This window comes from Trichosurus vulpecula, chromosome 7 (genome assembly GCF_011100635.1).
Source record: "Trichosurus vulpecula isolate mTriVul1 chromosome 7, mTriVul1.pri, whole genome shotgun sequence".
NCBI lineage: Eukaryota > Metazoa > Chordata > Mammalia > Diprotodontia > Phalangeridae > Trichosurus > Trichosurus vulpecula.
Window position 1 is genome coordinate 94,894,476 of NC_050579.1, and position 24,460 is coordinate 94,918,935.

Consider the following 24,460-nt stretch of genomic DNA (forward strand, 5'->3'; position numbering starts at 1 on the left):
CTTTGTAACTTTGAAGTGTTAATAAATGTGAGTTATGCTTTAAAAAAAACCAGCATTTTCTATTTTTTAATTCATACTACCTTATACAGTGCTTTGCATCCAACAGGCACTCACTATGTTTGTGGAATGAATTTGGTATAACCATGTCCCTCCATGGTTCAGGAAGGCAAAATTCATTTTGTTTAGGCTTATACATAACAAAGACTGTGATTTTCCTTTTGTATCTGCTTGTGTTGACTAAGTGCTGAAAATAGCAAAGGCGTTCAATCTATGGTCTGAGTGGTGGTGAAATAAAGACAAAACTCAGTCACTGCCCTTGAACTGCTCTCTGCAAAATCACCAGTGATGTCTTAATTGCCAAACTTATCTTTATTCAAATTTCATCTTTCTTGACCTTTCTCTAGCCTCTGACAGTTAAATCATCCTCTTTTCCTGAGGCTCTACATTTTTGTGACACTGATCTCTCCTGGTGCTTCCACCTTCTGATGGCTCCTCAACCTCCTTCACTGGATCTTCATTCTGAACATGCCCACTAGCCACCGATGTCCCCAAAGGCCCTATCCTTGGCTCTCTTCTCTTGTCATGAGTTCAATTATCATATTTGATCCTTAGATCTATACATCTAGTCCTAATTTCTCTCTTGAATTACAGTCCCACAAAAAACATCGGGTGCCTGGATGCCTCATATGCACCTCAAACCCGACATGTTCAAAACGTTGGCTTTCCCTCCCAGGTACTCTCTTCTCAACTTTCCTAATACTATGAAGGGCACCACTATTCTTCTAGTCATCCACAATTACAACCTCAGCGTCATCCTTGACTCTTCTCTTACCCTCACGAATCTGTTGGCAAGTCTGATTGTTTCTGCCTTCACATCTCCTGAAGACTCTCCCTTCTCTCCATTCGCACAGCCACCATTCTGTTGGAAGTCCTCATCATTTTATGCCTTTACTACCACAGCTTTCTGGTTGGTTTCCCTCCCTACCCGCATCCATTCTCCACTTAGCTGCCAAAGTGATCTTCCTATAGTGCAGATCTGACCATGTTACCCCCTACCAAATGAACTCCAACGAATCCCTGTTACCATCAGGATTAAAAATAAAAGGCTGTTTCACACTCTCAAGAGTCCTTCACAAACTGGCCCCGGCCTATCTTTCCAGTCCTTTTATATTTTACTCTCCCCTCCACGCACAAGTGTCTGAAGCTGGATCTGAACTAAAACCTTCTTAATTCCAGGCCCAACACTCAATCCACTGTGCCACACAGGGAGTAGGTGGTCCAAGAATTATTACCATTTTACAGAAGGGGACACAAATTCAAGAAAGTCAAAAGTACCTTGCCCAAGATCAGAGTCAAATGATGAAGTAGTTGGTTTACTTTTTTTCATGACATTGAATTAGGACAAGTGTCAGTTATAGTTAGAGACATTTAGAGGTGGAAGATATGTTACAGATTACGTAGTTAATTCTGTCATTAAGGAAAATTTAGGCTTATGAAGTGCCTTATCTTACAAGGTCATACATCAGGTTAATGACAGAACTGGGATTAGACTTCCCAGTGCAGTATTCTTTGCCCTACATTACTGCTTCCTCTCTTACTAAGTATTCTCTTTTTAAACCTACCTTTCCAGCTTTATCATACATTAATCTCCTTCATGCCCTCTTTGGTCCAACCAAATCAGACTCCTTTCTCAACCTCCCGTACAACACTCCATCTCCTGACTCCACACCTTTGCATTCATGCCTAGAGTATACTCTCCTCACCTCCGCCTCTTAGAATCCCTCACTTCCTTCAAAGCTCACCTCACGTCACCTTCTCCATGAGGTCTTTGCTGAACCCTCAGCCTCTTTTCCCCAAACTCCTTTGTATTTATTTCATATATATCTTGTATATACTTATATATTTACGATGTCTCCCCTGATAAAACATAAAGCCATTGAGAGCAGAGGCTGCCATTTTTGTCTTTATATTCTCTGGAACTAACACAGTGCCTGATACATAATAAGTGCTTAATGAATGCTTCTTTACTGATTGTACTATTTGCCTAAAAACAGTTAATTGCTTTTTCTAAAGAAATAAACTAAAATAGCCATATAATTAATCTCCACTATAATCTCTACTAATCTCTACTATGCTTTACAAAATTATACTGAAATAATGTAGAACAAAATTTAAAGTAATACAAACAGCCTTCCCCCTATGGCTCAGCTTTGGCTTTTTTGAGTACCCTTTTCTCTGACCTATAAGCTGTCTCACAGATACTGGAAAAAACTGGGACCTTGGTCTTTTTCCAACTTCTCAGAAGGCTACTTGTAGATTGGACATTACAAGCTCTCCAGGTTTAGCTTTCTCTAGTCTAGCTCCAGAAAAAGCTATCTTGCCCTTGGGAAAGTTTCAAAACAACTTTTTCTTAAAATCTTTATAAATCAAACTCAATAATTCCCTAACCTGCTTAAATAAGTTTGTATCTGGAAAGGGGCCAAACTTTTATTTCTCTAAGCATGTGAAAATACAATTGAACCTTCAGTTGCTTTAAAATACTTATAAGAAGACTTCTGTCTACAACATGGAGTGTAATTGGCCCCATTCACCAGTTCTCTGGATGAGTCACATAACCAAGGCCATTGCCTTAGTATTTCTAGATATCTTCTTCAGCACCAAGTCCTATAAAAATAACAAATGAATGTGCAGTAATAGCTTCATTTTAGAACAGAAAACTACCTCAAAAGACTTATTAAAAGTGGATTTTGGTGAATTATAATTTTCACTACAGTTTCTTTTGGGGGGGAGGGAGGCCCATAATAAGACAGTAAAAATTATAATTTAAGGATGCAGCAAACTTCTTACAAATCACAAAAGGGAAAAATTTCTTAATAATTTCTTTAAAATTTCTTAATAAAGCAAAATTATTCTATTATGTCTTGAACAAAATACTGAAATGTCAACCCAGAATCCACATCCTAGATCTCTTGCCCCTGAATTCAAGTTATCTTTCCATCTTGAGGTCAATATTCCTGAAAGCTAGAAGAATAGGATACCACACCAAAGTACTTTCCTTCCCTTTGCCTTTAATGACCTTGAGGAACTAACCCATTGATTACTAGTCTTGGTTTTGTAGCATCAGAGGTGTCTAAGTGTATGAATGTCATAAGATTCTAAAAGTTCAATTAATCTATTCAAACAGTGTTTCTCTTACTTAAACAAACTGAACAAGTCCACAGGGTAAAAGTGAAATGATATCAATCAGCATACTAGAAATCTTTTGCTGAAGGGTAAATGATTTCTCATTCAGAAGCTATAATAAGAGAGAGGATGAGCTTAGAGAAGTCAATATTTGAAAAGATCTGGTCTAGTATTCATTTGTTTTGCTGAACTTTTTTTCCTTCCTTTTTTTAACCTTTACTTAAAAAGATGGCTTAATGAGCATACGCAGGAAGAGACAGAGACATATTTAGAAATAAATGTGATATAAAAACAGAAGTTATGTATAAAAAATAAAATTAAAAGCATCTAATATTTATTTTAAAAATAGATATTCTTCCCTTAACCTGAAACATAAAGGGGAAAAAATATTCAAGTAATCCTGCAAACATAAATACTACTCAAGCATTTACCCCAATGTTGGCTACAGAAAAGTAGAGAAAAATGTAACATTTTTACCCTAATTCCTCTATCATTTTCCAGTTATTACTTTTTCATACACTTTAAATATGTAACACTATTCTAAACTTATCCTAGTAACACTCAAACTTACTAATTAGAATGACAGCTCCTTTAAGGATTTATAAAATCAAAAATTGCATATTATCAAAATAAAATTTACTTAGGTGAGGTGACTTTTAGTACAGACTTTGTATTAATTTTGCTTTAACATTAACATGTTTCACTCTTGACTTAAAACCAGTCTCTTCCTTAAACAAAAAAAAAAAACCAACAAACCTACATTTGAAATTTTTCCTTCAAATCACTGTTACTTATTTTCAATGATTGCTTCTATTAAATTCTACATAGTTCCACTATACTGTTATTTCTCTGGGATTCCAGGTCACCATTTGAAAAATTAGAAACACAAAAATATTTGTTATCTTGGAACTATGAGAAAAAATCAGATGGAAATGAAAGAAGGGAGGGGAGCTAATCAGGTCTGTTAGGATTTGATACTCTTCTACAGGGAAAATCGCATCAAGAAAACAAGGACTCATAAGTAAGAACCCAGGACATTTTACATTTAAAACACAGCATCTTAAAACCATTTTTCTTTAAGATTAAGTTAGAAGTTCTCTCTCCACTGAGGGGAATAAACTGCAAAACCAAATTAATAATTTATCTTTTATTGAAATTGCAGAATACTTTATTTATATTACAGTAAATTTTATTGGAAAAAGGGGAGAGAAATCAACCTTTAAAAATACACTCATGTTGAAACCAAGTAAGCCAGCCAAACCAGGTACAAACCAGGGGACTTTGCTTTTTCTATTTGTTTTTAAGAATTTGAATACGACATATCTATATACAATTCTACAACATCAGGTTAAATCCCCCTGAAGATAATTCAACAAACACTTCCAGAAAGGAGTTAAGAGCTAGAGGAAGAATGCCATAATTTTCATTCTATAGAGGCAACACTATAAGTAATAATTATGACCTCCAAATAGAGGATGAATTGAAGTATGATACTACTGATAAGATTTTGGCCCATCATTTTTCATGCAATTAGTTCCATAAAGATACACATTGTGCAAATTAAGGCTTCTGTAGGTCCGATGGTTTACAAAGTTCTCTTTTTTTTCTTTAAAAAATAGGATTAGACAGACAGTGAAGATGATACTGAGATGACCTATACCCACAATCCTGAGAAACCTGGTTCTTTTCTGTGGTATGGCACCAAGTCTCAACTCCATAGGAAATCAATCTTTGGGTCAGTTGTTTGGGTTCACCAGAAGTCTAGCAAAATACTGATAGATTTGCTTCATATGACCAGGACCAAGAATAACATGCAAAGAGCAGCAGCTGTTTTTGGCTAAAGCCATATACAGAATGTGAACCTTTTGAAGCACCCAAGAAACTAAAGAACATTTTGTTTCTTAAAAAGAAAATCCAAAGTCCAGAAATGAAATATTTCAACATAAGGGATAAATGATACGCCAGGCCCACCTCAGACCATCCCAGCATATGGATTAACACCTTTTCTTTCTCCTACAATGGGTGAATCAACAGAATACCCCCCTGCCGGCAGGAAGAAATTGTTACTGTTATTTCAGCAAACCTGAGTAGTCACAGTCAATAAATAGGGGGCGGAGAGAGAATTAAAATGCTAATAATCAAGTATCTTAAATGGTCTAAAGTGTCAGGGCTTTTTTCCCCTTCATTTAAATCAAACCCTGCCTTCTGGGAGTATATTTGTACTAAATAAGAGCTAATAAGCTTCTAATGGCTATGCTTCTAAATGCAGACATGGACAGAACCCTGGAATCAGAGTACCAATGTCATCTGGCTAACTTAGGCAATGACTTTTCCATCACCTGTAAACAAACAGGAATAAGCTGAGCCATCATTCCCCTTCTCCCCGTCACCAGCACAAAAACTTCTTCCCTTTTGAATGAGTTCTTGTTAAAGGCAAAAATTATAGAAGCATCAGCATCAAGTTGTGAAGTCTTCATATTTGGTTGGAGATGCTTTTCTGTCCCACTAATAAATTTTCTCTTGTAGGCACGAGAGGGAGTTTTAGACATGGAGCAGATCTTCATCACTGTCGTCATGAAATGACATGGGGTATGCAGAATCCATTGCTCTCTGCTGTCCTAACTTAGGTTTTCCTTTTCTTTCCTTCTCTCCTTTAAGCAAACCAACCATGTCATCATTTCCATGCTTGAATGTCTTCCTTTGTAGATTTCTACCCTTGTCTGTTCCTCCTGGACGGGTGCCCCTCGCTAAATGAATCTTCACATCAGGAATGGTCAAGACCTCGTCTTCACTGTCCTGGTCATCTGCATGCAGGGAAGTTAGGGCATCTGATTTCACAGACTTGGTGGTAATGTGGCCGTTTTCTTGCCCTTCCTTCCCAGGCCTTGAAGCTGACAGCTGAATCTCTTCCATAAGCCACTCCGTTTCATTTTCATCTGCCTCTTCTTCTGTGTTCACCTGTCAAAAAAAAAAAGCAGCATAGCAAGAACATATGATGTAAACCCTGTTTACAATTCCAACATTCTTCCCTCTAAACCTCCTCCCCCCACCACACTGAATGAAGTGTTCTCAGTGTCAGATTCACCACCTTCTTTCAGTTCCCCATGGTGGCAGCTATGCTATTCTTCCAGCTCTGGTCATTACTAACTGGGAGGACAAGGCAGCAGTTCTTGGGCAAGGGCAAGACTTGGCCCCTTCCTAATAATGACTGGGTCAGAGCAGGCCAGTGTGACCAGGACAAGTTAGAGTTGTAGCACTTAGGCCTAAAGCTCACAGCAATGTCTAAACAAAACAGTCATCAACTGAACAAGCCTTTTGGCATCACTTGGGAAAGAAAAGGAGAAAAGTACCTTTCACAACTTGTCTGTATTATTCTTGTTTGGGCTTCCATGAATCCCTGAAGTCAAAATATGCATGTTCTGATCTATATATCAGGAGCCTATCTTACAGAATGTTTGCATTTTAGCAAAAACCAGAATTTAGGGTAACAGGTATGTATAGAATTGGGGGAAGAAGAAGGTGGAATAAAGTATGGATAAACCAGAGAAAGAGGAATTTCTTTAAGCATCCAAATCTGAGAATCTAAAGTTCTATTCATAGTAGTCTAGAAAATTACCTTGGTGTATTTGTAAGACACATTGGAACTTCTCTTACAGCAGCTGCTTATTCTATGCATGACAGTTTCCCTATGAAAAAATATATATTTGTGATGGTAAGAGTAAATTAATAACTTCTCTTTACTCTTAAAAGAAACAGCAGAATAGTGTCGTAGAATGCCTAAAGGAATAACATTCAGGAGACCTGGTTCTGGTCCCAGCTTTGTACTAACCCCTCACAGGATTAAAGACACACATACGACAGCATGTCATTGTCAAACGTATTTACTAGAATTGTATACTTACATTATCTTCAAATACAATTTCTCTAAGTCCTAGGGCTGCATTGCTGGGTATTTTTTTATTTTAAAAAACAATAATAATTTTTAAAAGAAAATATTTTCAAGCAATAAATGGTTTTCAAATAATAGCGTTTATAACATGCTTGGAAGTTTTCAAAGAGCTTCGCATATGTTATCTCATTTGATCCTCACAACTTTTAATCACTGAATGGCAGCTTTGCCTCAGTCACCTGTAAACAAACAGGAATAAGCTGAGGAATAAGCTGGGAAAGACCTGAGCTTGAACAGGCCATGGTCCCCCCCTTTATCTGGAGCCATCCATCATCCTCATCTATATCTGGCCACTCGACCCAGATGGCTCCAGAGGAGACAGTGAGGCTGGTGACTCTGCACAGCCCTCCTCACTTAAATCCAATCCACTCACAAGTCACGGCATCACCTTCTGATGTCACAGTCCTCTTCAAGAACAAAGGACAAACAGCACAACAACCCTATGAGGTAAATGTTATTTTTACTTCACCTTTTACAGATGATAAGGGGTCAAAGTTAGAGTCTGAGGCAGGATTCAAACTCAAGTCTTCTTGACTCCCTCCTAGTCAAGCACTCTACCCACAACACCACCTGTCTGCCTAATATCTATTCTTCTATATTTCCCTGTCAAAAAACAGCAATATAGCAAAGATATAAGATATAAACCCTGTTTCAACCTCCTGGCCTTATTAATTTGTCCCTCTCACTACTCCCCACCACCCTTGAGCAAATTAAAAAGAAAACAAATCCTTCAATACATTTTTGCACAGTCCAGCAAAACAAATTCCCACATTAGCCATGTCTGAAACATTCTCTTTCTCTCTCTCTCTCTCTCTCTCTCTCTCTCTCTCTCTCTCTCTCTATCTCTATCTCTCTCTCTCCATTTTAAGTTCTTCATCTCTCTTTGTTTTGTGGCTAGCAATTTCTTTCCATGGTTTTAGCTCTAGATATCTCTATGAGATTTCTGACTAAGATGGTGGACTAGGAATAGTCCAGATTTCTTACAATTCTGGCATTGATGAAAAAAAAAACCAATAAACTGAATAATGATTAAGAAATAAAAGGTAAAAACTCCTAAGGTTGAAGCAATGGGCAGAAAACATTTTTTCCACTTATAACTCTCACATTTGAACTACTAACAAGACAAAGGCACTAAAAGATTGCTCTTGGAGAAAAGAGCAAAGGCAACATTTCCCAGGTCTTGATTTCCCTTTTTTCTAGATCTCACACAAACATCTGAACAAAAAGTCATTTGTTTAGAAAGAAGATGGTGTTTAATTCCTTATGAGTCTTAGACATGCAGAAGAAACAACTAAAAAAAGCTGAAAATGGATTGGAATAATAGTCTATTAAGAAAGTGGTTCATAAAGGTATCACTTCCAACATGTGGGATATAAAGAGCCACAGTGGGCTGTGAATCAGACGCAACAGTGTCAGCTTTTAAACTTCTTCACATCAACCATTTCTGGCTTCACTAAGTTGATATCAGCCTACCTTCATCACAGAAACTACAGAATCTATTTTCTTAAATTTTAAGAATTTTTGTACATATATCAACAGCCCAGAGAGACTTTAAAGCTCTGATGATACTACTGTATTCCTATGTGAATGTGACCAGGAATTTTATTTGTCATCCGCTCTCCCCTCAAACCCTAATAACAAATTACTCATTTTTCCTTCTCACCCATTCTTTTCTCCTTACCTTCTTTCCTTGTTATATAGTAACATAATCAAGAGACACACAGTAAGGACCACCAGAAGCAGGCTGAGAAGTGTCCCAACAGCTTGGCTTCTTCCAGAGAGACCCTTGTGATTCAGTCCATCTTCATCTCGATCTTTAATAATTTCCATCCTAGAAGCAAGTAAGAGAAAGGAATTGATATCACTTTGATATAAAAAATTTTTTGTTTTTGCTTTTTAGATGTCTACCCTAAGGATTTCCACCCAACAAACAGCTTCATTTTGATTCCTAGGGGAAATTTTTGTATCCAAGTGATAGCACAAGTATGACCATGTTACTCCCCTGTTCAAAAACCTTCAATGGCTCCCCCTTATCTATAGAACAAAATACAAAATTCCTTATTTTGTCATTTAAGGTTCTCCATGATCTAGGTTCCACCTACCTTTCTTTCCTCATTTCTTACTATACGCCCCTTTAAACATTTTGACAGGACCACTATTTACTAGGGTTTCCCCTACCACCATCACATGGGTTAGGCTAGTTTTTCCAAGAGGCAACATAAAGCCAGTCCAGGGACTTAATTATCCCAGGGGACTAAGGTATCCCTCTTGCAGCAGCTTCTTTGTAGAATCTGTCCATATTGATGTGCAGTTTCTGGTCACTGAAGGGCATCAAAAGGACCACATGGAGTCAGAGCCCTTAAGACCACATCAGCCACCATACCTCGCCCTGCTGACCAGACATGTTTCCATATGGAGACAAGGGAGATTATGTCTACCCAAGATAAATGCCTCAGTATCCTGGTTGAACAGTCTTTTTATGCTATAGCTAAGTAAATCTCCTTTTGTTAATCACTGAATCACCTACGACTTTCATTTTGTATGAAAATTGAACCTCAATTAACAGGGAACTCATCTGAATCAAGTCCATCCATCATATACATTCTAACCAAACTGGTCCCCAGTTTTAACTTGTCCTCTCCTGCCTCTGTGCATGTGCCCTCCCTCCACATCTCCCCCAGCTAAAATCTTTTTCTGTCTTCAAGGCAGAGTTTGGGTAGTATGTACCTCCTCCCAGATGAAAGCATCTTCTTTTCCTCCTCAAATTTGCTTCTACAGGTCCTTTGTTCTTAACACATTATATCTTGCATCTTGCTTATCAATGTTTATGTCTTCTTTGTATATATTGTTTTTATATATATATATATATATATATATATATATAGTTTCCCTGATCATGGCCCTATCCCCAAAGGCAGTCTGATTTGGCTCAGGAACATCAATTATGTTATAGTCAAGGACCACACAATTACCATCTAAAAATTTGCAACCCAAATGTTGAAATGTACTCTTCTGGTTAAACGCTTAAGGGAAGCCTCAGCAAAAGAAAACGCTAAATACTAAGGTATTTCTTGCCACCTAAATAGTTATTGCTGCCAGCATTAATAGAGCACAGGGAAGAGGCCCTAACCCTCAAGAGACTGCAGTTTACAACAGGGGGAGAATTTTATACGATTAAGTCTAAAAAGCAAAGTATGCTCAGAAATTCTGTTTAGAGGCAATTAAGAAAGAAATCTTGAAAGAAAGCAGGTATCCACATAGTTATTACTCTTTTAAAGCCCCATTTCCTACAAGAAATACGGTATTGTAAAAAGATCATTGAATTTAGAGTCAGAAGCTCTGGATTCAAATACTGCTTCTCCTTCCCAAGCAAACTCCCTTGATCTTTCTGTGTCTCCGCTATATGCATAAAACATTTGGACTGGGCGAGGTGACTTACAAGCCGCCTTCCATCGCTAAATGCTATGCTCCTAACTGTACAGAGCTGAAAGCACTTTTGTAATTATTTCATGATTTCCCCCCAAAAATCAAGCTGGCGGTCCACTGAAGATCTCCTCTAAGGCTTCATCATGGTATGCATAAACCACTCTTCCGAAGGCTATGTGAACACAGCACGCTGCCAATAGAGCCTACCAAGATGGAAAGGCTTCAACAAGTATTGTCTGGAACTAAACTGTATGCCCATTGTCCAAGGACTAGCCTAGTTAAGTTCAGAGGAACTCATGACCAGACTGACAACTGGGTGATGAAGGTTTTGGTCACAGTATCTCAAAAAGATGTCCATGGTTGAACATGAAGGCACATGCCTATAGCACCTGTTACTGGGCAGGCTGAAGCTGGTGCATCTCTTAAGCATGCACCAGCTTCAAAAATCCTGTTTCACACAGATATGTAGTTGGAAAAGAGAAGAGCAGTTTAATAGACAAGTAACATCTCAGTATTATTAGGAAAATAGTATTGACCTTAGGGATCCCCTAAAGGCACGTCAGGGACTCCCCAGGAGTCCTTGGACCACACTTTGAGAACTTCTGCACTAATGCATAGGAGGGTTGCAATCTGTATCTTTTAAGGGAGTAAGCACACTGACAAAATCAGATATTTGAAGTTCTTAAGTATGAAGCATATTCAGAGAGAGTATAAGATAGGAAGTAGATTCCAAAACATCTAAATCTAAGAAGACAACTACTCCAGTGCCTTCTCCTGGATTTCTAATGGTACCATTGTTCTCCTAATCGCCCAAGGTAAAGAACTTGAGGTCATCTTGATGTAGATGATGAAGAAAGGAGAGGAGTTAATCACTAAAATCCTGTTGCTTTTTCCTTCACAGTCTTCACACTTATCCCTCTTCCCTTCCCTTCCCTTCCCTCCAGTCCCGTCCCATTGCCACCACCTTGGTCCAAGTTTTCAGTGCCAATCATTTTGATGGCCTAACTGGTTCTCCTTCCCTCAAGTTTCTTCTTGCTACCTTTCATCCTATAGTGACTTAAACATTAACTTCCCTAAGGAATCCCATCTTAACCTAATCATGTCATTTCCCTGCTCAAATATTCTGACAATTTCAATTGCCCAATTCATGTCTTAAGTCCTTAAACTGGCATTCAAAGGTCTGGCCCTAACTTTATTTCCCTACCCCCCCACACACATTCTCTTTATGACTTAAACTTGACTACTAGACATTCCCTGAATATACCTTGCCCTTTCCCACCTCAGTACCTTTGCCCATACTGTACTTCTTCTCTGTACTACCCCATCTTTCAAGGTTCAGTATAAATGCTACCTTCTCTACTAAGCCATCCCTGATTTTCCCAGGTTCTCAGAAATAATCTCTTCTTCCTTTGAATTCTTAATGCACTTTAAAATTATTTATATTTTTATTTATGGCATTTATCAAATGATCCCTTATAATACATGTAGTTCTTGGAAAGACTCAACAAGAGCAGCAATTGATAAGTTTTAGAAATATGTGGGATATAGACTAAGATTTGGATATAGTAAGGCTAAAATCTGCACCAGACAATAAAGTTGACAGCTTTGGGACAGGGCAACTGGGATGAGATATATAACCATAAAGCAAGAACAATTAGAAGCAGCAAGTGAAACTCCCTTTTGTCACATGTTCATATCTAATCACAAATATGAAATATTTTATCAATCTTGGGTCTGGGAGGAGTCTGAAAGGGATCTGTATCCCCCCACTCCCTTGACATTCACTTTTACTGTAGAGCAGAAATGGATAAGGGTGAACTCGATCAATAAAAATATAGCATCCCTATCCCACATGTTTGTGTAACACTAATAGCAGGGGTCGGTCAGGAGGGCAGATTTCTATTGATCTCTCAAGGTTCCATAGTAGCTATGTCAAGTAGGAGAAAGACCTAGCACTGCCTAGCATAGGGCCTTGAATATGATAAGTGCCCAATTATTTACCAACTTTTGTTTCAAAGTTAACAAAACTGGAAAGGGACCATCTAAGAGTTACAAAGAAAAAAAGAAAAAAAATTACTTACCCCAGAGGGCACACAGCAGAGGTATACCATGAAAAGAGGTATTGACAGTCTGCTGTTTCATGACTAAATTCAGGGATACCCTCCTTCACCAATGGGTCACAATGGAAAAAGATGGTAGAAGAGACATATTTCGTATTATCTTTTCCACATTTAGAGGAAGAGGAAAACACAACATCTAGGTCATCATCTACCAAGAGAAAGGAAGACACAATTTGAAATGTCATAACGACTTTCATCATTTCATGCTTTCCAGTTTTATTGGTCCTTCACAGCTATAATTACAACCCTTCAAAATTACATTCTACTCTGGCTTGTCACAGGATGTCATCAGTAATTGGGGAGTTATAACTGAAAAACAAGGCTTTGAATCCATGATCTAAAACTCAATGGTATGTTAGCTCTTTCAGGGCAAGGACTGTGTCATTTTTTATCTTGCTCCCCAGAACCTAATATTGCCTTAGACAATGTTTAGTAGATTAGAAGAAAATATAGGATAGGAAAAGACTACTAGAACGGAAGTCAAGACCTAGTTCCAGTATTAGCCTTGTACAATCTTGTGCAAATCTTTTAGTTTCTTTTGAGTTGCAACTGCCTCATCTATAAAATCATATGGCTGAACCCAATCACTAAGATTCAATACAACTCTTAAGATTTTATATAAAAATATAGTTTAAAACCTTCCTTTCCACTGGAGTCTAGATCCCTAATCTGTTTAATTGTGGTAGGCATTATGTTCAAATATGAATTAGTACCTGTGAATGGCCAGTTAAGATCATCTGATCTGTACTACCAGCATTACTCCATTTTTTGGAAACCAAAAAATATGCATATTCCAGACCATCCAGCTTGGCACTGCTATCTGTGATAGGATCAATGCCAAAACATCATAATGTCTGCTTCAATAAATAACCTGGCAAAAGTATATATTTTTTTCATCCCTTCTCCTCTAGGGAAATATATAAGCCTAAACATAATACATATTTTAGATGAGCTACAAAGCTGGTTGATTTGCTGATAAACAAGTTTTCTTCTGAACATATTACATTAGTGTCAATAGCAAAGCCTTTATTAAGTATTATAATTCTAGTTCACAAGTTTAATCAGAAGTTGAGAGAAAATGGAATCCACTTAAGACTTTAAACCCATTTTGGGAAGAAAATATTGAGAAGATTAAAAGCAATTACCTTGAATGTAATATCTAGTTTTATCCGAAGATCCAACTTGCCTACCAAACTTTTGATCATTTGTTTTAACCTGACATATACTAGCTCCATAACACAAAGGATTTGCTGAATTTGTGATAGAAGAAAGCTGGATTTCATACATATAAGCATCCCCATTAGGTCTCATATCCCCAGAGGCACTGAATAACCTGAAACAAAAACAAAATATATCATCACAGCCTCTCTAACCTGAAAAACCACACCAACCACACCACAGGAGTTGCCCTCTAATCTTGTTATGAAGCATACGATGGTTGTGGACAGTTCAGCACACGACCAAGAGTCCTTACAGGGAGCTGTGTCTTACAACTGTATCCAAACTTAGTAGTTTGCTCTTTCGTGACCAGCTTCAGTGATACCTCTCTTTCTCCTAATGAAAGGTCAAGGTAGAAAAAGATAGCTCCAGAGCCATACAGCTCACTTTGCCTTTTCTACACTTCAAGGAAGCGGTAAACAGCACCTAGGTGACCATACAACCCCAAAAATTTCTCTGAAGGCATAAGGTTCCTTGTAATGCACTAGCACTGTTACTACATGGCCATTTTTAGAACCTTAAATATACTTGGCAAATGTTTATACTCTACCTTCCCTCACTCTGGCCAGCGCCTTGAGCATTATTAATTGCCTCCAGAAGACTAATATCTCAAACCAAAACAGGTTAGAGAAAAATAAATTTTGCATGAACTATTAAGCATAAAGGATTAAGCCTTTTCTTCCTAGCATCTGATAGACTATGTGAGAGATTATTTTAAAAATCTTCTGTTCCTCAATCCTACTAATACTAAGGGAAATATTTTTGTTGTACGGTATAGTTCTCTGGGGAGAGAGGAAAAGACAGAGCAGCATGGGGTAGATTTAGGTGATGCAAAAACAAAAGATATCAATAAAAATGTATTTTAAAAAAAGATTGAAGGAGGGAGGAAAGGAAGGGAAAATTTTTTCACACTGAAGAATTCACCATCTTTGGTGTTAAACCTAATAGTTCAGTAATGCTTTCTCCCATAATAAGGAAAAATATAACTACCCCTAGCTACAGTAACTAAAACACAACACTAAATTTATCTTGCTTTGCTCCATGCTGGTGAATTAGTGGTTTAATTTTAAACACATTTTGGTACTCAAAAGAAAAATATTTTACTTACTTAAAATAAATATCTCCTAGGCTGAAATGCTTGTCATTGGCAGGATTGATGATGGTCCCATTCACCATCTCCACCTCCTGTGGCTTCACTGCACAAGCTGCTCGAGTTTCCCACATAATATAATATGTACAGTTCTCTCTGTCAAACCTATAAAGGAGGACAAATATATCATGAACTATAATGATCACATTAGCCTTGGGGATTGTTGACTCTTAAAATATAGTTTACTGAATGCCTAAATCAAACTTATTTGTTTTCAAAAACATACAGGGCAACAAGTCAGTTCTCAGCATTCAGCAAAGGATTATCTTTCATCATCATATCCCTTCATGTACTAATACTCCCAGATAATCTCCGAAGTTTCCTATGCCAATTCATAACTATGACATCTAAAAAAAGTCAAGCTAGTAATAGATTGGTTAAAACCTCTTAGTGACACAATATCCCAGCTGTATAAGTATGAAGTATTTAGGGAAGGGGACCACCCAGTATGTTGGCATTATTATAAAGTATGCAAACATTTTTTAAAACTATAAAAATATATATATTTTAGAATTTAAAAAATAATACAAATTTAAAAGATGACGCCTATTTGCTTTTAGAATTCTTGGTTTTGGTTTTTGCAAACTTTTCAGAAATTTGAATCCTTTGAATTTGTTTAATCCTTTGCTAGTTTCTGAATTTTCCCTTTCCCAAACCCACAGAAATTCAAAGCATGGCAAGCTCAAGTTATTTGACTTTACTTTTTTCAGCTTCTTGGAAGCAAAGATACATAAACATTAGCTAACATACTCCCCCTGCTGGCCAACTTTCTCTTGACACGACTCATACATGGTAAATCAATCATTCAAAAAGTATTTAAGTACTTACTCTGTACCAGGCCCTGTAAAAACAAAGACAAAAATCCTACAGTTCAAGGCCTCAAGGAAATTATACTTTATTGGCAGAAACAGTCTGTAAGTGCACATAGTTAAGACTAAACAAGACCTATTCAAAGTAAATAAGTGGTGATTTTAGGGGATGGGGAGACAGGCAATCCTAGCTAAAAGGAATCAAGAAAGACTTCTTCACATAAGAGGTAGCACTTGAACTAAGCTTTAAAAGAAGTTAGCAATTCTAAAAGGCAGAGGTGAACAGGGAATATATTCTAGGCATAAGGGACAGCCTTTGTAAAGGTACAGAGACAGCAGATGAAATACAGTTTACAAAGACAGGAAAGCAAGCTAATTTGGCTGAGCCCCAGAATAAGCAAAGTGATGTGGAATAAGCCTGGAAAGGTGGAGGAGACAGGCCACAAAAGACTTTAAATGGCAAACAAAGAAATTTGTATTTGATCCTTGAGGCAACAGGGAATAACACCTCCTAATTGATTTTTTAAAATTCTTCCCCCACTCTCACCCCAAACCCCACCTATTAGTATCTGCCTCATAAAAAATTACCTTGTATTCATTTTGTATGTATTTTGTTTACACTCGTGTGTATGCTTTCTCCCCTGATAGAATGTAACCTCATCGAAGGCAGAGAATGACTTTGGGGGGGGGGGGGGGGAAGGGAGGGTGGAGTCTTTATATTCCCAGCACCTGGAACATAGTAGGCACTTAATAAATGCTTGTTGTTATGGGTTTTTTTTTATTTTATTTATCCAATCAGCAAGTGACTGGATATAGGAGTGGGGGAGGAGAGAAGGTAGGAGTTGGAGATGTCTATAAAATTGTGAATCTGGGTGACTGGATGATGGTGCTCTTAACAAAAATTAGGATATTAAGAAGGGGGGTGGAGTGGGTTTGGAAAAAAGATGAGTTCTACCTTGGGAATGTTGATTTTGAGATTCCAATCATCCAATGAGAAATGTCCACTAGGCACCTGGCATTATAGGTCTGGAGCTCAGGAGAAAGACAAGAGCTGGGTATATAGATCTGTGCATGATCTACATAAAACTCATAGGATCATAAAGGAAGAATTGGAAGGCAATCTATTTCTAGTCTAGCTTTCTCATTTTATAGATCGGGAAGCTTAGGGAATCTCACCACTAATTACCTCAAAGAACTCTCTACTTCAATGCCCCACTGACACTTCAACATAATATCACAGATATAAGGCTAGGAGGGACTTCAGAGGCCATGTTACCTATTTTATAGAGGAAAAAACAGAGGCCCAAAGAAGTTAAGTGACTTGCCCAATGTCACAAAGGCCAAATCAAGTCAACAAGCATTTATTACACCTACTATGTGATATTGGCTCTAAGCTAAGCACTGGTAGGATTTGAACCTGAGGTGCTTTTCTACACACAGCTTTTGTGCATATTACCTAATTAAATCCAGGGTTCAAAACTTCATTTCCCACAAGAGTAATTTAAGAAGTACAAAATATTTTTCAGAAACAAAATTATAAGATTTATTATTTTCTGAACCCAAGGCAGCTGTCTGGATCAAGAACCAAGAACCACTGAGAAAATTCTTGTCAGTATACCATTTCCACAAGCCTATTCTGATAAACAATTCAAATCAAAACAATCCCTACCTCTTAAGCATGGGCTTGCCAACTGTCTTTGCACATTTCAGCTCTATAACTGTGGTGGCAGTCTTATTTCGCCTGCACTCATAGCCATTTGAGTAAGTTACAAGGACTTTGTCACCTGCAATACATAAATAATTTAGTTAAACAATATTTCTAGTACACTGCAGAAAAAGGACTTTAGTGAAATATATATAATATTAAAGTCCAAAACAAAATTCTGGTATGCTACAGAGAAACTTCATAAGCATTGGTCTAATATTTAAGTTTAAAAAGTCCCAGTTAACATAATATTAATAACTCTCATATCACTATAACATACTGAAATATTTACTAAGATGCAAAAATTAATTGTTCATTTTGAAGAGTCTTGAGGAACTATGCTATTTTTAACATGCAGTCTTTGAGTCATTCATTTATATAGAGAAAAGGTTCATTTCAGTGATCTGAACTGAATCCAAATCTTCTTTACAAGTATGCAACATGTTAAAAACCTAAAATCTTTGCCTTGCTTTATTTAAAAAATTACAACATTCTGTACTGGCTATGATTATTTAATGCCTCTTTGAAAAAGGTCCAGTTTTAATGGTCTTGACAAATTAACGAATCACTTTTTTTTTATTTACATAAAACATTTAATGTGCATTAAAAGCCTACTCTGCTGGAGGTTACAAACATGAGCCTCACTTACAGTGGTATCTGTCCTTCCCAATCTAAATTTGTCTACACTAAAGTCAGCTTCTCTCACAACAACTATCCAACCTCAATACAAATACTGGGGTTCTTAACCTTTTTAGTGCCATGGACACATTTATCAATCTAGTGAAACCTATGGGCCCCTTCTCAGAATAATGTTTTTAAGTGCACAAAGTAAAATACATAAAATTATCAAGGAAATCAATCATATTGAAATACAGTTATCAAAATATTTAAAAAGCAAGTTTAGGGACCCCAGGGTAAGAAGCCTTGCAGAGTTAAAGGGAATCATTTCAAGTATGTGGTAAGGTAGTTCTCTCCATTGCAGTCTTCTTCAGATGCTGTATCACAGCATCAGAAGTGACTTGATTTTCCAAGGCTATGCCAGTGGAACACAGACTCTGGCAGGGCTTACACAGCTGGAAAGGATCGAGTGCAGGCCCAGCCTGGGTGATCATTTGAAGATCAGCTTATCTAAGTTGGAAGAGGATCATCACTGGAGGGAGTGCTGGTTAACAAGTGATTGATATTTGGTTTTGGTCCAAGCAACTCAAATGTAGAGAGGCAGAAGGGTTATGATCTACATTGTTGGAAGAAGCTTTTACACAGATAAAAATCGCAGAACTTTTAAAGTAATCAAGTTGAAAAAACTAAGATGATACAAAAATATATCTTGAAATAAACATTTAGCAGGTTTCTGGGCAATTTTGTAAATTGCTCAAACAAGGGTATGTTTGCAAAACAGCTCTAGGACTTTTATGTCTCAAACAAGCACACAACCAGTTAAGCAAGTGAAACCGATATGGACTTCAGATGAGCAGTAAATGACGTGTCATTTATGGGACAATTCTGGCTCCCACTGCCTCTGGACTAAAGTCAGATTCCAAGATACTTGGGGCCACTAAACTTTGAGCACAGGTCCAGATTGGAACAGGAAGACAACAAGGGCTCATTTGATGTGCAAAGGGGGTATCAAAGTATGAAAGTATAAGTGTACAACTTTTGGAAGCAGTTGGTCAAATCTTTCATAGACCTAAGAGACTGTCACAGATTTGTTGAGTCATCTCATTTCACAATCACAAAGACAGATGACCAGAACCTTCATCAATCACTGTAAGAATACAATAGGATTACCTGTCACATCTAGCTTCTGTGTATGAACAAGTCCCAAAACCTGGACAGTACCAGTTATACTCTTTTTGCAAATGCTAGCCCGTTCAGGGCAGCCAGAGGGTCCTTTATATATGCTCTGACACAAGTTAATATAGTACCTAGAAACCAACAGAAGAAGAACATTGGGGAAATTGCAATATACTTATTCTAAAGACATTAATGCTCTACTCTAATGCACTGAGAAATGTACAAAATGTTACCCTCTTGAATTTTCAGAAAACTAAAATTCCTATACAGAATTATAAATTCTTATAAATTCATTATAATTGAATTTATAATAAATAAATAATAAAATGAATTAGGGTTCAAACTTTTTTAAAAAGAAAAAAAGAACTCAATATATTGGTATTCTCACACTTAAGGAGCATTTATTTCCAACAATATGATGAGCAGAAACTATAACTCAAGCAATATCCATCAGCAGATAGCACAGTGCTTTGCTCACATTAGGTGATTAATAAATATTTGTACTATCTGAAGTTACCTAAACCCAAAGACTGGAATTACAGTTAAAATTGAAAACGAACTGATTCTCTATTACCAATTAATGGACTTGAGATCAAGCAGTTTTAAAGCCCACCTAACACTACCACTGTCTGGTAGATGTTAAACAGAAACTTCTACTCACGAGGTACCATCATGGACAAACAACCAGGACCCAGTAAGAGAAGAAAGCAGCCGCAGATCATAGGTTTTGTGTTTCTGAATGAATTTACAATCCATCTTCTTTGGGGGACAGACAGCCTTTGTTTTCCATTCAAAAGTCACCTCGCACCCACGGGTCTCACTGAAGACTTGTGGTGTCCCAATATCAGTATTTTCATCACAGCTGAATATAATTGTAGATGACCGATAGCTATTTGCTGCGGAAAATAATGTTCATGAAACAGATCATATTTTGTACTTTCCTGATTTAAAAAGAAATATAACATTTACTACAAAATTCAGAATTTCTCTCTTCTTGGAATTCTGAAGACACAAAAGTCTCTGTCACTAATCTCGCAATGAAATACATAGTCTCCCTACTTCTCATGTGGTCTTGTATTATAAATTTAAATTTTTTTAAATTTTCTTAATAGATTTGAGGGCATCAAGAAGATAGTTTTTTGCAAAAGTCTATATAGATTAATGTGGAAATATGTTTAATATGATTGTACATGTATATCTGAAGATCACCAATGTTCTTTCATGGTCACAGCCAACATTTCAACTTACAAGATCTGCAATATCCCCATTTCTGATCCATGTCATAGTTTCCTGTTGTGGCACACCAAGGTTTTGGTTTATCTTCTCTAATACAATCATCATAGCTCTTTCCACGGTAGATGAAAGGAAAGACGCAGGGATCACCTTGTTCAGTTTCTGAAAATAAGTACCACATATGTAATTAATATCATACAAGTAATACACTGTCCATGCCAAGTGGTTAGGCATGGATTAGAATAGAAGGCAGGAATTAATAATGTAACCACCCATTATATAAATCACTGACCTGGATAGTACTAATTACAAGTCGTGGTCATTAAATGTAAAACATTCTTCTGCGAACAGTGCTATTGAGGTGATTTTTAATTGTCTATATCAATTATGACTATTCCAAAGAGTTATACGTTTTGTCTTCCGATTTCAAAAATAAAAAAGCTTTCAGTGTCTAGTGCTTTAAGATCCCAAGTTTTTCTAGTAATTCCCAAAATTTATATTTAACTTATAATTACTCACCTGGAGGACACTGATCACCATTTAGATATTTTAAAATGACTGTTTCATCTTGATGTCTATAATCCAAACTCATTGATGCTAGCCGTCCAAAGGAAGAGGCCTTACTACCTGAGAGTAAGCACACCCCTCCATCTTTACAGCTCCCCTGAGGATCACTATTTGCTGCAGAACACACCCCCACATTGTAAGTATGAGGTCCATGAGTTACCTGGATGGACAAAGAATATTTCATGGATTTCTATGAATATAAATCCTCAGTTATTTGGATTTTACTACTGAATAATCTATCTTTACATAAGGTCACATATTTTGAACTATCTTAACATATGTATCCCTCTCACCTTTGTGACAGTCTTTGGTTTTGTTTTTGTTTTTTGCAGGGGGAGGGCAGGGCAATTGGGGTTAAGTGACTTACCCAAGGTAAATGTGTCAAGTGTCTGAGGCCAGATTTGAACTCAGGTTCTCCTGACTCACTGCGCCACCTAGCTGCCCCACCTTTGTGGCAGTCTTGCTGAGATCACACCTTCGTTCCTTCCTGCCAGAGGTTCACCTAGGTATGTTATTGCTATTGACATGCCCTTAGTCTAATCAGCCATCCCCCATGGCAAGTGTGTGAAGAGCCTCTATTTGTTTGGGATCTCTGCCTCCACTTGTATCACTCAGATTTCTCGTCTCCTCTGTTCTGCTTCCAGTCTACCAACTAGGCTTCATAAATCCTGCAAGAGGCAGACCTAGCTCTCCATAACCAAGGCCTTAAGTCTGCTACTTGTATTGTCTCTCTTACCCTGAGCTTTCAAACACATTGGTTAAGATTGTTCCACCTTCTAAGTCCCAGTGTATCTAACTGAGACTCCTTAGCAATAGGAGCAGGAGGCTATGTACATGTTCGGACCCCAAAGAAACATAGATCTCTGTTCCAAAAGTTGATCGTACAGGTATAACTTTGCCAGTTCTAGGTCAACGGACTCGATCACAATACTCAAGACCCCCAGTGGACAGACACATCACTTTGAAGATAGTGCTGCAACCTAAACATCAACGACACTGGCAAATCACAGCAAGGTTTACACAATACATAGTTTGTCCAGGCATAGGTGCTTCTCAAGTTGGATTCCCCTCCCCTACCTCTAACCTCATTCAGCTTTCTGGGAACCAATTGTTATCTATTTGATCTTTTTCAGCAAGTTGGCCAAGAGGACAGAGAGTCAAAGAATTTAATATATTAAACTGCTGGCCAACATTTGACACATTCCACATGTGACATTAAATATATGCAGTAGCATCTAATGAACAATTAATATTTTATAGCATACAAAGAGTGGCATTACTTTGCAACAAACACATTTCAAAAGAGCTGACAAGTAATTTATTGAGAAGGGTAGTAGATTCAAATGAAAACATGTAAACAGATATACCTAATTCCATATCAAATGGATACCTGCCATGAGTCATTATGTTTAGAAAAGGCAGGAAACTGGCTTTATTCCTCAAAACCCTGACACCTTTGTAGTAGCTTGACTTCCATAGACCCTACATCAAGAATAGCCACCACCCTCACAAACACAGAAAGTCATCTAACAGTGAAAACTAGTCCAGTTCTAGAGCAAAGGAATGATGAAAAATTTTGCTGCCTATGATAGTGACTTATTTGTTCAAAAATACTAAATACATTATGGTACAGAGGACACTTAAAAATTCCAAAGAATTTTGTAGTAGAACTATAGCTCTTTCAAAAAATATTTGCATTCATAATGCATATACATATACATATACCTATATATCTCTATCTACATATATAGATATAAAGTTGATAATGCCAAAGATTAAGAATATTACCTTAACTGGTCTTTTAGAAAGACTGGACAAGTTAAAGCTATAGTACAGCTGCTCATCTGTCACTGAACAGCCCACAGTTTTTACATCATCTGGACATACGACTGGAGTTTCCCATTCAAACACATAATCACAACCACTGGTTCTTATCACCTTTGGTGACCCCTATTTAAAAAAAAAAAGGAAATTTTAACTTCATAGGAAATGTCATAATTTTCTTAAAATACCACTATTATCCTAGATGACACAAAATATATAATTTGATTTATCAAGAAATCCTAACCATATCCTGAGATAGTTCACACAGGGTTAAAAAGTAGAAGTGTAGTGCATTACCTACCAGAAGGTACTACACACCTGTACTTCTGGGTACCAACAGTACCTGTCTGGCATATCAACAATAGCAAGATGGCACTGGAGACAAGGACTCTCAAGACCCAGACCCAAGGAATGTTCCATGGCTGCAGGTAACCTGGAATAGGCCTTCTCTGAAGCCCAGAAAATCAGCCATGACAACTGCAAGGAGTTCCATAAAGGTCCCTTTGGTGCAATTCAGTAGTTACCTGGAATTCCCTACATAACTCCAGGGCATAATCGCTAATAATTTTTAAATGCCATTTTATACTTATTCAGTGCATTATGGATTGAAAGAGCTTTCACAAACATCTCACTGGATTCTCAAAACACTTCTATGAAGTAGATAAGCCATCACCTTGCAGAAGGGGAAAAAAAATGGCATGGAATTACCTATCCAATATCAACTCAGCTATTAAGTGGTAGGCAGTGCTCCAGCCCCACTCCCCCAAATCCTTAGAGAGCAATAGCCTTTCTATTACATCATACTACCCCAGAAACTCTGCAAGTCTGTATCAAGAAATTAGGATTTTAAATAGTCTTTAAAGGGTAAAAGAAAAGGGCTTTGAAATAGAGGTCGTCATTGCAAAAGACAGCTTACTTCTGTTTACAACTAAAGTTACCTCCTCTGCCAAAACATATGCATTTGTTATTTCAAAACTCTGAAGCCAATTAAAACAGTAGAAAAGGATAAAATATATTCATTAGGCCAAATATTCTATTTCAGTCTGATGTTAAAGATTTCTTTTCCACATGGTTTATATTCAATTGCTCCTACGTGGTACATACCATTCAGGAAGGAAAGAAACCACAAGGGGAAAAATACTTCAAATAAGCCCCACAAACCTGGAATATTCAGTCTCCAGATTTCTAAAGGCAAGCAAACACTTGCTGCCAACATGCAGTTACTCCAAGACTCAGCCATGGTGTTCAGTATACTTTCTTCCTACGTGTAATCCTAAATGAAGCATAAAGCCTCATTTATCTAGCACTATGAGAGAAAGAAGAGTTCCACATAAAGGAACTTTCCAGATTTATCTCTTCAAATACCATTTGAAAAATTCTAACCATTTGATAGAAATCTTTCTATGATATTCTGTATGGTTTGTCTTCTTAGAATATGACAAACATAAGTGAACCTTTTCTTAATTCTTCATCATGATAAAT

At 37.3% G+C, this 24,460-nt stretch overlaps 1 protein-coding gene across 1 annotated transcript in view; it reads right to left on the bottom strand.

Annotated features, from left to right (window-relative positions):
- Positions 1-4,315: 4,315 nt before the first annotated feature.
- IGF2R (insulin like growth factor 2 receptor) overlaps positions 4,316-24,460 on the bottom strand; it is a 164,147-nt gene continuing 144,002 nt past the window's right edge. Inside the window, exons 37-48 of the mRNA XM_036768976.1 lie at positions 22,943-23,104; positions 21,107-21,314; positions 20,603-20,749; positions 20,016-20,250; positions 19,349-19,485; positions 17,525-17,639; positions 15,005-15,151; positions 13,824-14,011; positions 12,640-12,826; positions 8,814-8,963; positions 6,800-6,869; positions 4,316-6,141 (exon numbers count right to left, since the gene is read on the bottom strand). Of these exons, the coding sequence (XP_036624871.1) occupies positions 5,725-6,141; positions 6,800-6,869; positions 8,814-8,963; positions 12,640-12,826; positions 13,824-14,011; positions 15,005-15,151; positions 17,525-17,639; positions 19,349-19,485; positions 20,016-20,250; positions 20,603-20,749; positions 21,107-21,314; positions 22,943-23,104 (2,163 nt within the window). The 3' untranslated portion in view covers positions 4,316-5,724. The remainder of the gene's footprint in view (positions 6,142-6,799; positions 6,870-8,813; positions 8,964-12,639; positions 12,827-13,823; positions 14,012-15,004; positions 15,152-17,524; positions 17,640-19,348; positions 19,486-20,015; positions 20,251-20,602; positions 20,750-21,106; positions 21,315-22,942; positions 23,105-24,460) is intronic.